The following is a 15,851-nucleotide window of genomic DNA, read 5'->3' on the forward strand; positions in this document are numbered from 1 at the left end:
TTCTGGTCATGTTTTATGGTGTAGCAACACTACCAGCCTGAGTATAGGGTGGAGGCACTGAGGTCTCATACTAAGAATTGAACGAGGGCCTATTGTGCACATAGAGTTTGTTCTGGTATCATTATTTCCATTACAGATGTGATTATTTTTACTGATATTGGTAAAACCTCTCAAGTGGATACAGTTAAATGAAAAGCAAGCGTCACTGATTTCCTTTTTGGATGGGTATAAAGCCTTATTACACTGATTCAACTGTATTAGCATTAGAATTAAAGCAAAATGAATTGTGTGTCTGTGTGTGTGTGTGTAGACAAGACCTAAGAGTCAGGAGTCACAGACACAACTCTCAGCAGTTCCTTTATTCACCATGCAACCCTGGCTACTTCATTTAACTTTTTTGTGGTCTGCTCTGTCCCTGTAGAAAGGCCCTGAGAACCTAGTTAATAATTACTCAGTGCACAAGCACTTTGCAGTGCTCTGAGGAAAGGTGCTATAATGTGCAAAACTATTTTAGCAACAAATATTTTTGCACTTCCAGCAAATGGGCTGATCTTGCCTTGTTTTTAAACCTTTATTAACTTGCCCTAGGCTAATCCACTTAAATGAAACTTAGATGAATAACCAAAGGAAGCATAACCAAAGGAAAATCTCCCAGCTGCGGCAGGCATTCATCAGTGTAACCAGCATGGCATCTCTGAAGGCATCTGGAACTGAATGTTTCATGACCTAGTGTCACATTGTATCAGGCAATCTGGACAAAAGGTAAGCACCCAGCCTTTTTCCCTTGTGCAGTCCTGGAGAATACACTCTGTTTTGTTTTTCCATGAAGCTTAGGTACCTGATAGGGGGCATTCTTTTCCAGTATGTAAATAATTTATTGGCCACCTACCTCTTGCATTGGCAGGTGCCTACAGTGTGTCATACTGAGGCATTTGAAAGTGCTATCTTGTTGCTCTTCCTTGACAGCCAGCAGTGAAGATACTGTCCAATAGACGATAAAACAACAGAGAGCAAGTCTGTCCATCCTGTTGCTAACAAAGCACTATAAACACGTTACACAGGCACCACCATACATGTCGTTCAGAATCACATGACTCTTTCAACAAAGGTAGTTCACCTTCAGAAAGTCAGTGTTAATTAGTGCTCTTTTCCTTTCTTTCTTTCCAGGATGTTGAATTTCAAGTTTCTCAAAAGGAGTTGGATAGAATACTGTGCATCTGTCATTGGGGCGTGAGCTGGTTCAAATTCCTCCTTTGTTTAATTTCAAGGAAACCACAGAGGGTTTTTCCAGACCTATCTGTAATAGACTTTCCCTTGATTTCAATGACAGCTGTAGGAAAGAAGCTGCTATAGAGTCAGATCCTAAAATGTTCCTAACATTTATTTCACACACCCTTATTGGAAGCAGCTTCTTGAAGTCAAACAATATGTTGCCTTTCCCCAGAGACTGGTGTTTTCTGTTTGGGTGGCACTCTTCCACCCAACTTTGCTCACAGAACATAAAGGCAGGTTTTATAGTTGTATATGTTTTGGTAGGAATTTCAAATGTAGGTGCTTAATGTTAAGTACTTACCTCTATCTTCAGGCTCTTTAATAAAAGAAGTCCATTATGAGAAGTTGTAGACACCTGCTTGCCCATATGAAACCTGCATGATGCTTCACATCTCTGAAAATCAAGCTGCTTCATTTAGAGGACTAAATAAGAATTTGGTCTGGGATTGATTCCATGCTAGACTCATACAGTGCTACAGGTGCTCATATGGCCTTATTTCAGTCATCTCAAGTAATGCAGCAGTTGATAACCTGGGGGAGCAGAAGTGAATCATGACTAGTGCTATGTGATGTCTTGGGGAAAGATGTAGTACATCCTGGTGTAGGTACTTTATTGGTTTCCAGTCCAGCCACTTGCACACATTAGGAACTGCCAGGCATGCAGTTTTTAACAGCTAGAGGAACATCCCAGACGTAGCTGGTACCTGTACAACAAAGTCATATAGCTTAAATAAAATATCAGACTGTCTGCTACCTGTTACCAGTCCAGCCAAATATAATGCACACTTACTCTCCAGCACTTGTCGTTTTAGTGATATTGTGTGCACAAAGCTTGCACAAAATACCAGAATCAGAAGACCTGACCCCCCCCGCAGCTCCTTGTACAGACACCCTCAGTCCAGCAATGGGCTGTTCCTCATGCTCCCCATACAAGTTACTTCTAGCAGAAGAATCTGCCCTGCGGAGGATGTGTGTCTGCTTTACCAGCTACAATACAGGTGCTTGCTGAGGGCCAGATTCCTTTGAACTAGGCTTAGGATCAGCACTGACAGGAGGTGACTTGCACCTTTTTTGTCTAGGAGCTCCCTGTGGACCATAGGAGCCATTTAAAATTCGTTGGCTGCAGGACTGTCCTGGCCACTCTCCCCAACCCTTGATCTGCCTGATGCTAACTGTTGCCCTATCCTGGCCTGCTTTCTGGCCTCCTGTGAGGCGAAAAGCTTGCTGAGCTCACTCAGCAACTCACTCACATATCCTCTCTGGCCATTCTTCTGCCAGGGCTTTACACCTGCATTGCATCAGTTCAGTGGGTGCAAAGGGGCCTCAGACGGGCAAATTCTCCTGCAATTCTGCTTTGGCAGCATTAAAATATGTCAGTTTGGGGGAGCCAGGTGGCCCCAGACCAGAATTTGATCCCCCCCAATGGCAGAAATACAAGAAGTTTGTTCTATTTCTGTTCAGCTATATTTGTTGCGTACCAAATAAGTTCACAAGGGGCTGTCTTATGCAATGCTAGAACAGCTTTTCAGCTAGTTCTGAGGAAAATTGAGGCATTATTTGGCAAGTAATCCACTTCCTCCCTCACTCCTTTATTGGCATTTTTTAAAAGCTATTTTCTGAACAAAAAGCTTGTTAAATAAGGGAGCAGACTCTCTTCCTAGCAACATTGCTGACTGTGTGTATGTGTACATGTGTGTGTATATGTGTATGTGTGTGCATGTGATGTGTGTGTGTGTCTACTCTTTGCCAGAAGTCGTAATATGAGGGAGGGCGATGCTCTGCTTAGCTTGTCAATCACAGCTATGCATAAAGTTACATGAGTCAAATCAGGTTCCTTGAAAATACCCTTTTCTTGTCCTGGATCTGTTTTGAGGACACCTATGATTTCAAATTTGGGGAGTGAAGGGACTGGAGATTTGGAAATAGCTTTATCCTTTTGAGTACACTTGCTGAGTAAGGCGTGGCTGGCAAATTACAATGTAAAGGCTTGGCTGCCATCTGCTGGTGAATCCCAGGGGGATGAAATGCAGATATTCATAAATTAAAGCTTATAGTAAAAATGAGAGAGAACATGCCAATACAATATGTATTCTTACCTTTCATGTATGGTTCTGTGAACAGAAATTATTCCTTGCTGTGGACAAAAATGACAGCAGCATTGTTTCCCCAGACTATAATACTAACTCTAAAACCCCAAACCTTTAGCTCTTATGATCTTCTTGGCAGTGACAATGTCTGCATTCTCCCTGTTAGTATTCCTAGTATGCCCCCCATCAAATCTGGACTTCCATCTGTGGAAGGTTAAAAACAGGGTTCACGGTGGGGTGGAGGGGGAGGGTGTCCCATCATCCTAATATTCTCAAACTTAATGCTCAAAGGGACTTCAGCACTGCAAAACAGAGTACTGCAATACCAAACTTTTAGACACCTGCCCCTCATAATGGTACCCACAGCCCTGTGCTTGGCACTGACTCTGCCTATGCTGTGCATGCTGAGTGGTAGGCCTCTCAAAATGGGATTCACAACAGCTCACGTGCTATGTGGGGGGTCATGAGAGCTGGCCATGGGAAATACTGATTTCAAAGGTGTCCCTTAGGTATTGCCCCTCTCACAGGCGCATGGCATTCAGGTCTGGGTTTCTAGGAGATGTCTCCCTCCATTCAGGGTTCTCAGCCTGACCCCTCTCTGGATTTAGACGTCTAAGTCCTCCTTAGGTCACTTATTTCTTTCAGGAGATGGCTGAGAAAGGCAGTGGTGCTGCCCTTCTACGTGCAGGCCCAGTGGTCAGACCTATCCTGAAAGTTCAATTCCCTCCTCTAGCCTGCAGGGTTATGTAGGAGGTGGGCAATCAGACTTTTGGACTTAGAGATACCTCAATTCCAGCTGAAGTCTACTTTAGACACTTAAATCCTTTTTTGTGGCTCTTGGCTCATATAAGGTGAGTGAACTATTCCGTGTATTTCCAGAGGAAGGAAGACCTAGGTTGGGTAGTGTCCCCCAGCTGTGCGTATTGAGAATCCCCCTCTCCCCGACCTTTCCCCTTATCTCCTCCGCTTGCCCTTTCCCTCACAGATCCTAGGGGCTGCAGTCTGCGTTCTGCTTGATTCTTCTTGCTTGCAAAAAAAGGAGTCTATTCTGGAGATAACAGGGAATTTATTTTGTCTCCTTTGTATCTGTAGAGTCAGTTAAAACAGCAAGCAAAGTTAATCAGCAGAAGAAAGCAATCCAAAAGGCCCGAGCTGTTGTCAGCCTGGCAGGGTTTCAGAGCCAGTTCTTCAGCTATTAAAAGACAAGCAGGTCAGGACCTCATCGTGTAGCACACGTTCTGATCTCTACTGACACATTTCAGAGGTAAGATGTTTTATAGGTCCTGCCAGGGCCCAGCACATCCCGTCTATGGGCAAAGCATTTGCCTTGACCGCTACAAATGATTCTAACACAACAAGACAAGCAGTGGGTAATGCCCAGGCACCCTTCAGAGAGAAACACGGATTACTGGACCAGTGAGGCCAGAAATGCCCCTGCTTCAGAGAAGACAAAGTAAAAGTTTCGTTTCTGATTCCTCCCCAAATTTTTCATCAGTATTTGTGAAAGGCCAGACTGAATGCCTCCTGTCTTGCTTGTCTGCTTTTGACTTCTCAGTTCCCGACTTGTTTCATTTGAGCTTATTAAACATAATTGCTTCTGGCTGTTCTCTGCACTATGTTTAAATCATTTAATCCTGCACTAGGGATGTAAAATGATCCCTTGTTGTAAAGGAGTTATGTTCAATAGAGGAGAGAGCTAGGACTCTACATACACCTTTGGTTACTAAGACCATGTCCACAGAAGCAGGGTCATGTGTTTGCAGCAGCACAAATAATAGCAGCATAAATTTGTGCCGCTACTTTATGCTGCACTGCACACCCTTGCTCATGCAGTTTGCAGTGGGACATATTGCCTCACTGCTCCAGGAGGGGCTGGGGCACAAGGTGTCTCGGTGCAGAGCTAGCTGGTAGGCAGCCCCAACGCTGAGGCACCCTGTGCACCAGCCAGCCAGGAAGTCGCATGTGGAGACACAGGAGCAGTGGGCTGCCTGCTGACCCCTCTGTGTGCTGCAAAGCCTCCACAGTGAAGCAGCCTGCGCACTAGCCAGCTGCTCACTGGCTGGCTGGGGCGCAGTGTGCCTTGAGATGGGGAGCAGGTAGCCTAGGGCTACCTGCTCCCGTCTCCATGTTTGTCCCAGCACATGGTACTTTGGTGTGCTTTATGCCCCTTGTCATCAGGGCTTTTATTGGCTACCAGGAAATCCCAATAGCAAATTTTGCCCCAGCTCGGCTAATTATTAGCAGCACCCTGCACAGTTTAACATGCAGCATGTGTGGTTTGTGGCACCGCAAAGAGGTTTGCAATGCCACAGACCATATGTGCCTGCACACCTGGATCCAACCTAATGGTGTAATTTGGCTTCAGTCTGGAGGATTGAAGAGCACATTATGCCTGAGCTGCTTTTTACTGACTTTTTACAGCTCTAAGTATTTGACCTTTGTGCATCTACACCCTGAATGTGCTAAGCTATTTGATTTTTTCCCCTCTGTGCTTTGTAGACATGTTTTATAATAAGCTTTGCACAAACACTCCTATATCCCAAATTGGAAGAAAGGGTTATTACTTACCACACTTTAATTTGTTCCCCATCACAACAAAGCAGCAAGAAAAATATACTCCAAATACATCATATCACCATTTGAAGGGAGAAAAATGACCATTTCCTTCTGAAGGTGTTTGTAATTGGGGTTAGTGCAGTCACTGTAAGTAGTAAGTGATTGTTTTAAGAGGCAGCTTGTACTAACCACATGCCAGATCCATACATTTACCATTAATAAAAAAAAACCTAGCCACTTTTCCTTGTTTGTTGGTTTGGCTTTTCACTGGATTTCTAATCATTCAAAGCAGAGTTAAGATATTTTCTAACAAATTTTATTTAGGGTAACGTCATCTGATATATGCTAGAAATAGAATCAAAGAGAAGTTTTTACAAATAAATATTTATTTATTTGTTTTTAGTTTATTGGCTCTATTTGCATTTCTTGACCTGCTTTCCCTGTGGTAGGTTAGAGTGTTGTTTCATGTTGTGTCAGGGTTGTTTGCATGGATTTACTCATAGGTTGGACAATGGATTTTATAGGATGGTTTGGATAGGGATGATCCTACTTCAGGCAGGGGTTGGACTAGGTGACTTCTATTCCAACCATACTTCTGTATGATTCTACGATTTTTTACAATGTAACTGTAGGTGGTGCGCTGAGTGACATGAAAATTCAGGCTCAGCTCTCCTGCAACACACAGCTGGGAAAAAATAAAAGTGGCAACTTTATAACAAACAGTCTGCTCCCTCTGCTCAAAGTTGACTTCTTTTACGGTGTTGTTCTTCAATACCTGTAGTCTTGCAGAGGTAAATGGTTAGCAATGTGGACACACACGTATTTGGAGCTGTTTCAAAAGGGCAGCAGCTTTTACTTTCCAATTCTTATGTATGGACAAGCTGGGAGGAGGGGCGGATCCTGAGGGGAGTGCAGTAGTGCTGTTGTATCACCCCACCCCACGCCACCCCTCCAAATGCCACGGTGAGATGAGCAGCGGGGGACTTCTACCCAACTCAGGTAAGAGCCTTCCCCTCTTTGCTCCACCTCCTTTTCCCCTCGTGCTCAGAGACGGGTCCCTCCCTTCCCCTTCATTTGTCCTCTTCTCCACCCATCAATGCCACTGTCCCCTGGTATCTCTGGATGTCCAAGGGGCAGGGGGAGGCCCAGAGCTGTTCTTGCCCATCTCTAGCTGAGCTACATGGAACGCCAGGCTCAATCAAGAACAGTGGTGGCAGCACCAGTGGGTGGGATCTCCTTCCTTGCCTGGTCCCACCAGGTGTTCCCCAGCAGCCGGAGAGCAGGTGCAGGGAGGGGAAACCAGCTCACCACTGCTGCCATTGCTATGGTCCCCAGCTGAGCCTGGCCCCCTCGGCAGTCCTGCTGGGGCAGGGCAGGCATGGCTGTGGAGCTCTCTCTGCCCGGGGTAGCCAGAGACAGCAGGAACAGTAGCAGTGACGGGGGGGGAACTGGAAGGGGAGATGCTGCTGAGCAAGGAGAGAAAGAGAGCCAACAAGGGGGGATGGGGAGGTTCTTACTTGATATGGGGACTTAAAGTCCTCGGCTGCTGCTCCTTCAGCATGGTCTGTCCATCCTGGTCTAGGGGAGGGGAGGGAAGCTGGCAGTGGGGTACAGTCACCCTACAGCACTGGTTGCTGCTCCCGCACGCCCCATTACAAAATCCTGAGTCTGTCTGTGGTCAGGAGCAATACAAATATAGTAAAGTCGTCCTTACTTCTAACACTGTTTCATCCAGTGAAATCAGTGAGACAGTGTTAGTTGTTACGGGCACTTTTGACGGTAGAATTGCTCTCAGATTTACTGTGCGTTCTGGGAGACACAAAAAGGCCTCCAGCTTCATGACTGCCCATCCCTTTTTCTCATATTTCTTTGTCACATGATGTACTACATCAAAATCTTCGTATGCATTTTTTAAATCTTCCTTGTTAAAAGGCTTTATTTCCAGATACAATAAAGGATTTCTCCTCACTAGGCAGACAAATCTTGATTCCACTGAAATCAAAGGAAAAACTCCCATTGACTGCAGTTACTGCCAAAATCCTTGACATAAAAATATTCTCCCAGTCAGAACCTAATACCAGGACAAAATCTGGAACAGCTGCAGCAGTTACACTTCAGTGGGCCATTCTGAAATATAGACACATAAAAATTAATTGCACCTTAATATAGCTTATTACTTACAGTAAGGAGAAACTGAGAAGTCTCTCTTAAGGCTTCCCAATAACATTATAAATCCTTAAGAACATGTCTTAAGTGATTTTAGTTCATCACAATAACCCCAATGATCACCTTAATCTTAATATATGTACATTTGAGGCACAGCTTTTCTTAAATGAAGTACATTTATATAATTATTTCTGTATGGCGTGTACTGGGATTGCATTTTGGTCAGAAAACCAGATTTGCAAACTAAGGACCAACAAGAAGAAACCAGCAACTTCTGATCTATTTATATAGTTAATGTTAATATTCTGACTAGGTTCCTAGTGGCTAGGTAATACCTCTTCTAACAGTACTAGCAATCTAATTGCTGAAATGTTGTCAAGTGTTGATGTGCCCTGGAGAATGCTAGTGACCAGGACAGCTACTTTGTTACGATTCCTCCCACCACAGCTATTCCACAAGAGCGCTTTAAAAAAATGGAGGAGCAGGCTTAATGTTTAACATTGGCTAAAAACAGGATGTTTTGGCAGCTGCTGACACATTGTGTGAAAGGCAAAGGTACAGGCTGATTCAGCAGCTGAGAGTGAGGGGATTTGTGGTGCTGTGGTGTTAGTAGTCAGAGTCTGGATCTTGCTTTTAATTCAGGTTTTTGGATGTGGGTCTGGTGGCCAATGCATATGATCACTAAAGACTAAGTTCCCAAAGGGGTTTGGGGGCCTGGGCACTGAGGTGTACGTTCACTGGAAGTTAGGTGCCTGCATTCCTTTGTGGGTCTGGGCCTGGTGGTGTACAAGTTTTGACCCTTACAGTTGTCCTGAAGAATCAGGTGACAGGTGACACACTGGGCCTGTTAATAATGCTTGTTTTGGACCAGCTGTGAGGATCTGTCAGCCGCAGTGAGAGCAGCTGTGCTTGCTGATGGCTGGTGTCCAGCATGGCTTTTTTTGTTTGGTTGGTATTTTTTAATGCGAGTGCTGAGGGAGAACACATACGTATGTCCTGTGCTGAAGTCCAATAACTTTTGCATTCCTTTGGGAGCTCCATAGTTTTCACCCTGCCTCAGGGCCGCTTTCTTATCTCTCTTGTTTCTAGGACAAAGGGATCAGGAAGTCCTCTCGGTTTCCTGGGAAAATGGAAAGGGATATGGGAGGTTTGCAAGTAATTAACATTTAGAAGGTCTATTTGCATGAGGCAGAGACATCTGACTGTCTGACTTCCCTAGAGCTGATGCCCTACCCAACAGTCTTTTTAATATTGAGGATTAGTGGTTGAGGCTCAAAAAGGCACTGCTAAACATGCTGCAGGACAATGCCAAATGTATTGTAAGTGCGACGCCTGCTCTTTCTGATTTAATCTTGTATGACCTCGTGGGTCTGGCCTGAACTACGGAAGTATATATGATTGGAAGATGATTCAGCCAATTTTGGCTGACTTGTTCTCTGTATCTCAGTCCACTATGTAATAGTATCCTCCTGTAACAGAATATCCCGCCACAGATCCAGCAGCTCTCTGGTTTTAGATCCAGCACTGACTGAAGAATCTGGGCCTGGCAAGAAACAAGTGAGTACATCACGTACGTCAACCTCAGGTTCTTACGCTTTATCGGGCACTTTCCTGAAGGAGCCATTCTGGAGTGTGATCTTGCAATGTTTGTGAAGCTTTGTTTCATGGGATTCCCATGAGTGGTGAGAGAAGGACATGGATTGTTTGCCATAAAACTGCTACCTGGTAGATTTGCGTTACTGCCCTCAATGAATTAGCAGGGCAATGTGTCTGAAGTTCAAGCGATGAGGCTGACAGAACTGGCAATCCCTAGGACAGGCACCAAATGTCTTAGCAGATCAAATCATCATCATGTGCATTTCAGTACAGGGTTAGCAAGCTTACCACCTCCATAATGAAAATGTACACAACATTCACCCCCACTATCTCCAATTAATGCTTGGATACCTGGGGGAGATGCCAAAGTCCTCAGATTTGTACCTCTTCTTCATCTGGGACATTAATAGGACAGTGAGAGTTAGTTAAGATCTGTCTGATAGGTTCCACCTGACCCCCTGGCATCAGTCCAGTGTCATTTGTCCTAGGGGCTCAGAAAACATTATGGTTTACATCTGCTTTAGATTGATACAGAAAAAAACACAACAGACTTGTCCTGCAAAACTGCTACTCCCAGTGTCTCTGTCCTGTCAGTTCTGTAAAATTTGCCATCTTTTTTTTAATTCATCCAGCCAGTCCTACTCTAGACTGTGGTCTGATTTATCTGACTTGCTAACTGGCAGAAGAGGTAGTACTAATGGAAGAAAGCTTGATTTTTTTTCAAGCTTATTATTTCCAAAATAATCTGAATTTTCCTTTACAACTCAGACAGCTATTATCAGAATTAAGTGTCAGGAATTCCTTTGATAGCCCTACAGAGATTTCACACCAGCTTCACAGTTTCATGTTACTTGCAGTTTGGATCCTTTCCCTACTACATTTCTTTCTTTCTCTCTCTCTCTCTCTCTCTCTTTTTTTCTCCCTGTCAGAAGATGTTAATGCCAGCCTTAAGTACACCATAGTTCAGGTGTTACAAAAATGGTATTCTTGAAGCAAAGAATCCCAAGTTGAATACATTTCACACAATGTGGCTGCACTTGGTAGTCAGAGATCAGTCTTGCTGTTTGGCCAGTGTCCTGAATGAATTTATGGGAGCACACAGGGAGCAGTGCTCTTTCCAGTATGGGTGCAGATGTGAAGGTCGAACTGCCAGTGCCAAAGGGAACAAAAAATTACCAACAAGAGGTCCCATAGAAGGCTAATCATTGTAAGTGATCAAAGGTCTGTTTCAGCCTTCATTATGGTAGACCATTTGACTCTATTAAATCAGGGTACTAAACTGGGTACCTCTGATTAGGAATAGATTACCTGGGACTAGTTGTACCCGGATACAACTTGCTGGAGCAATTCTACCCTGCAGTACTATCGTATTTTTTCAAGGTTGTGAGCTTTTTTGATATTCTTCTGTCTGACTCTTTATTTGGCATCTAGAAAAGATTTCTGAGAATTAGAGGCTGGGTTACCATTACTGTCAAGGTGAGTACAAAGTGGGCACATCTACACATGCATTTGATCTGAGATCAGTTTACTTGTGAGTAAGCTACCCATGAGTAAGGCAGGCGTCTACTTATGCAGGAACATGGGAGAAGATTTGATCCGAGCGGCAAATTGCTCCAACTTCCTGCAGCCCTGCAATGGGCTGCTGCCGCCACTGGTGGGGAGCTCGAGGCTCTGGCCGCAGCTGCTAGCAGCTGGTAGTCATCTTGAAAAACCGCCCTATTCTCTGCTCCCTGGCCAGCCACTTCCCTGGCCAGGAGCAGTGTGCACAATGCAGGAGCAGTACACAGCAGCTCTCTCCTTGCCGCCTATGCCTCCCCATGCCATGGTTGCTCCAGCCCCTGCCCCGGCAGTGACAGTCAGCACCCTGGGCTCCTGCTGACCACCACACTGGCCCTGTTGGCTTGCTGTACCAACTACCAGCTAGCCCATGGCTGTCTGGGCCCCCATGGCTCCCCCATGTGCAGCAACTACCTGCTAGGCTGTAGCATGCCACCGCGCAGCTGCTGCCTAGTCCCCATTCAGCTGGCCCGACCCCAGCAGGGATGCCAACAAGAGGCTGCTGGACACCACTGCTGGGGTCACCCTCACCCTCCTGGGCCTCCAACCCCACTACATCTGGACCCACTGGGCCAGCCAGGACAGATAGCTGCATGTTGTCCACCAGACTTGGGACAACAAGCAGTGGCTGGAGGCATTCTGGGTGGCCAAGACCACCTTCCAGGACCTTCTGGAGCAGCTCCAGCCACACCTGGAGCAGAAGGACACCAACATGCAGCTGCCTCTCACCACATGCAGCTGGCCCTCACCCTGCTGAAGCTAGCCATGCCCACCAGCCTCTGCTATGTGGGCCATCACTTTGGGGTGGACAAAGCCACTGCCAGGGAGGCCACCCTGTAGGTCTGCAGTGCCCTCCAGGAGGTGCTGGGGCACATGGTGCTCTGGGTGAACGACCCCCTGGCAGTGGTGGCCGGGTTCTGTGACCTGAGATTCCCCCAGTACGTTGGAGCCCTGGACAGGACCCCCATCCCCGTCACCTGTCTGCCCCACGATGACCACCCCTGCTACACCTGGAAGGGCTTTCACTCTGTTGTGCTCCAGGCCATCGTTGACCACCACGGTGCCTTCACAAATGTGAATGCTGGCTGGATGGGCCATGCCCACAATGCCTGCGTGTCGTAACTCTGCCCTGTCAGCCCTGGTGCGGAGCAGCCACTTCATGCTGGGAGTGCTGGACATGCACCACTCCCTGCCACCCCTCCTCATCAGGGACCCTGGTCCTGCCCTGGGTTATGTGGCCCTATACCAGCCAGCTGGACCCCTGCAAGGTCCACTTTAGCTGGTGCCTGGGCTGGACCCACACCCTGGTGGAGTGCACCTTTGGCTGTCTCAAAGGATGTTAGCACACCCTCACTGCCTGCCTGTTTGCCTAGGACAACATCTCCTGGATTATCATTGAAGCCTGCATGCTGCATAATATCTATGAAGCCTGGTGGGAGCTTTTTTGTGAGGCCAGGTGGAGGATGTGTGGGGGGCAGAGGGCACCTGGCAGTGGGAGCACCAGCTGCAGGGGCAGTGACAGCAGTGCCCCCCAAGCCCCTGAGGCCCCAGGCAAGCCTCACACCCACCTGGCCAGGGCACTTGGTGTGAAAGGTGCTGGCTGACAACCTCCTCCTGCACTCCCCGCTATAGCCCACCCACCCCCAGCACCATGCTCACTGCAGACATATCTCAGAAGAACAGCAGTTTTTATTCCCTTCGTATCAAACTGAGCCCCCTTCTCAACCAACAACACAGCCCCTCCACAAACAATAAAACACCCTCTTCTCTTTGCAAACAATTTACAAGGTTTTGTATGTGCTGTTTCAGGGTGGGGGGCTGTGGGTTGGAGGCATCTAGGGGCAGAGCCTGGGGACAGGCAGCCAGCATCCCCACCTCTGGCCATTCTGCTATGGGCGTGTATGCTGTAGTGAGCCTCGTGGATGGGGGGCTTGGCCAGGGGTGATGGCAGCCAGTGGTCCCCCAGCATGGGCATCTCCCTTCTGGCAGCCAGTGTGCAGGGCCAGCAGGGCCAGCGTGTGGTACTAGCCTTTCTGCAGGCAGCTCTGGCTCTGTGTCTGCATGGAGCTGGGGCAAGCAGTGGGCCCAGCCCCAGGCGGGGGGACTAGATGGCGAGGAACCCAAGATGGGGGCTGGGGCAGGGGCTTCTAGATGGTGGAAGTGGTGCTGGACCTCTACCGAAGCCCATGTGGGGGGACACTGCTGCTGGGTGATGGATGGCTTCCAGATGGGGCTAGGGTCAGGGTCTGGGCAGCAGGCAGCACAAAGGCAACCTCCAGGGCCAGGACAGTGTCCAGTACCCAGCAGGCATCCTCTGTGGCCTGCACTACTCTGCCCAGGACCATGCTCTTTTCCCATAATGCTTCCACCTGCTTGCACCAGGGCCAGGAGCTGCACCCAGAACTCCTGGTCTGCCTGGTCCCATGCTTCCTTGTGCCAGTCCCATGCATCCTCACAGGCCACGTCCTCTACCCACCACCTGTCCTGGCGGTCCACATTCTCTGTGTGCCAGGCCTGTCTGTCCACCAGATGGTCCTCCAATGCCATCACCAGCTGGTCCAGGAGGAGGGACCTGTCCTGGGTCCTCCTCTGGTGGAGCTGGCACATCTGCAGGGCCCTAGCTGTGGTGGTGGAGACTCTGAGCCTGTATCCTGGCTGCCAAATGTGGCCTCTCCCCCATGTGCAGCTGCAGAGCCTGCAAAACCATGAGAAGGAAACTGTGAAAGTCTGGAACATTTCTGAGATAAGATGATCTCAGGGGCTGTGTGGTATCCGGCATCAGATCGGGGGTCAGGCACTCACAGGTGTCCAGAAACCTTGGTAAGTTGGCTGGGCAGGCCTGGGCCCAGGCAGCTGCCGGCCATCAGCCATGCCCCCCCATCTGCGCTCGCTCCACAGGGGCAGGTGGGCCACTGGGTGCTGGCTGCAAGCAGCCTGTCTCCCACACCCCATTCCTTGTAGCACCTGTTGCTGTGACACTGCTGCCTGCCCCCCCACCCCTCTGCTTCTCCTGCAAGCCAGCCACTCTCTTGTGCTGCCCCCAAGCCCACTGTGCCTGGGCTTGAGTGGCGTGGGGCCCCTGGAGGACTGGAATGAGGATCTGCCCACACCCCCCAACCCTCCCTACAAGCTGCATCTCCAGGGAGGTGCCTGAGGGCTAGTCCCCCCCCCCAACACACACACACACTGGCGTTTCACCCCGAGTGTGCCCCTGTTGCATGTGTTGTGGGCTTTGCCTAAGAAACTGTTTACACAGACTGAAGGATTCCTGACCCACTATGCCCTACTGTTGCTGATCATCATGGTGCCCTGGGCAAACCTGTGCACCTGGCACAGGACCCTGAGCTTTGACGGTATTGGTGGGGGGCAAGCCCAGGCTGTCCCACAACCTCCACCACCATCTGGAGGACTACTTGTGGCTGCGCTACATAACTCTGCTCCCTGCAGCCAAGGAGGATATTGCCACCAGCATCAATGTATTCCTCTACATGTGAGGCGCCCATGCCTGCCTAGCTGTGGGGGCATGGGCTGCTCAAAAAAGTTTTGCACTGTCTCCTGCATCCCTGTGTGCTGTGGAGTTGGCGGGGACCCAGGAGCCGAGGGATTGCAGCTGGGCCGGGCAGGGAGGGGGGCAAGAGCAGAGGCTAAGGGCAAAGGCCAGGGGTGGGGAGAGGGGCAGGGGCTGGGGTGGGCAGGACCCTCCTCCCAGTGTGGGGCTTACCACATGGCTGGCATGACCGGCAGCTCTGGTCAATCTCAGCTGGTTCTGAACTCTTCAGATGGGAAAGTGCAGTGTGCGGGCACCCAGGCAGAGAAGCTAGCACTGCTGGTGGCCAGCGGTGACATGGCAGGCCATGCCTCATGGCTGGGGCTGAGGCTGTGGAGCTGTTGGGAGAGATGCTGGCCCGGGTTCTCTAAGCTGCTGGTGGAGGCTGGAGCTGGGGAGCTCAGTGGGACGGGCTGCAAGCTCCCCAAGGGGCCCTCCCTTGGTGACATATCACCATGGGTGTCAGGCTAGGATGGAGGCTTGGGCAGGCTGCCCATGCTGCTGTACACAGCACAGCTACAGCATGGGTCCTGGGGCATGAGGATCTCTGTCAGCTGCCACATAAAGGGTAAGGCCTTGTAGGCACTCTCCAACTAACCATAGTGGTCAGAGATGGAAACCCACTGTGCCAGCAAAGCCTTGACCTTTATGCAGCACTACCCCACCAACCAGTCATACCCACACTCCCACATCTGGCCTGAGAGCCCCTAATACACATGGGCATTGGAGCGCCTGCCCCATGTGACCTGCCACTGTACTTCCATGGCAGGCACAGTGGTATGAGACCACCAGTCTCCTCCATAGTGTTGGGGCCCTGGTTGGTGGGCATAAGGCCACTGGGGCTCCCACACCGGTTCTCTGGGCCTTCGTGTGGCTGTCCCTGTGCTGCCAGGCCTGTGCTGCCTGAAGTAACCAGTGCAAGGGTGTGGCATGGGTCTGGCAGCTGTGTGGCGAGGCAACGCCCCACAACACCTGCAGGCTCCAGGCAAGCTGCTGGGGGTGGGCTGTGGACAGCTGGAGCTGGCCCCAGAGGCCCAGGTGTTGACAGACCTGGCAGGAGCCTGGAGCAG

The 15,851-nt window shown here is 49.1% G+C and overlaps 1 protein-coding gene across 2 annotated transcripts in view; it reads left to right on the forward strand.

Annotated features, from left to right (window-relative positions):
• The window catches only part of CDK19 (cyclin dependent kinase 19), a 281,950-nt gene extending 276,991 nt beyond the window's left edge, over positions 1-4,959 (forward strand). Inside the window, exons 13-14 of one of the 2 annotated variants that reach the window (XR_002097931.1) lie at positions 1,168-1,751; positions 4,452-4,526. Coding sequence is in view for 1 of the 2 variants with exons in the window: in XM_019520090.1 (XP_019375635.1) it covers positions 4,452-4,589 (138 nt within the window). In the remaining variant the exon portion in view is untranslated. Of the gene's footprint in view, positions 1-1,167; positions 1,752-4,451 lie in introns of both variants that reach the window. The other variant, XM_019520090.1, reaches the window with a different exon arrangement.
• Positions 4,960-15,851: the final 10,892 nt, after the last annotated feature.

Source organism: Gavialis gangeticus, unplaced genomic scaffold (genome assembly GCF_001723915.1).
Source record: "Gavialis gangeticus isolate Ggan-Ray unplaced genomic scaffold, GavGan_comp1, whole genome shotgun sequence".
Taxonomy (NCBI): Eukaryota; Metazoa; Chordata; order Crocodylia; family Gavialidae; genus Gavialis; species Gavialis gangeticus.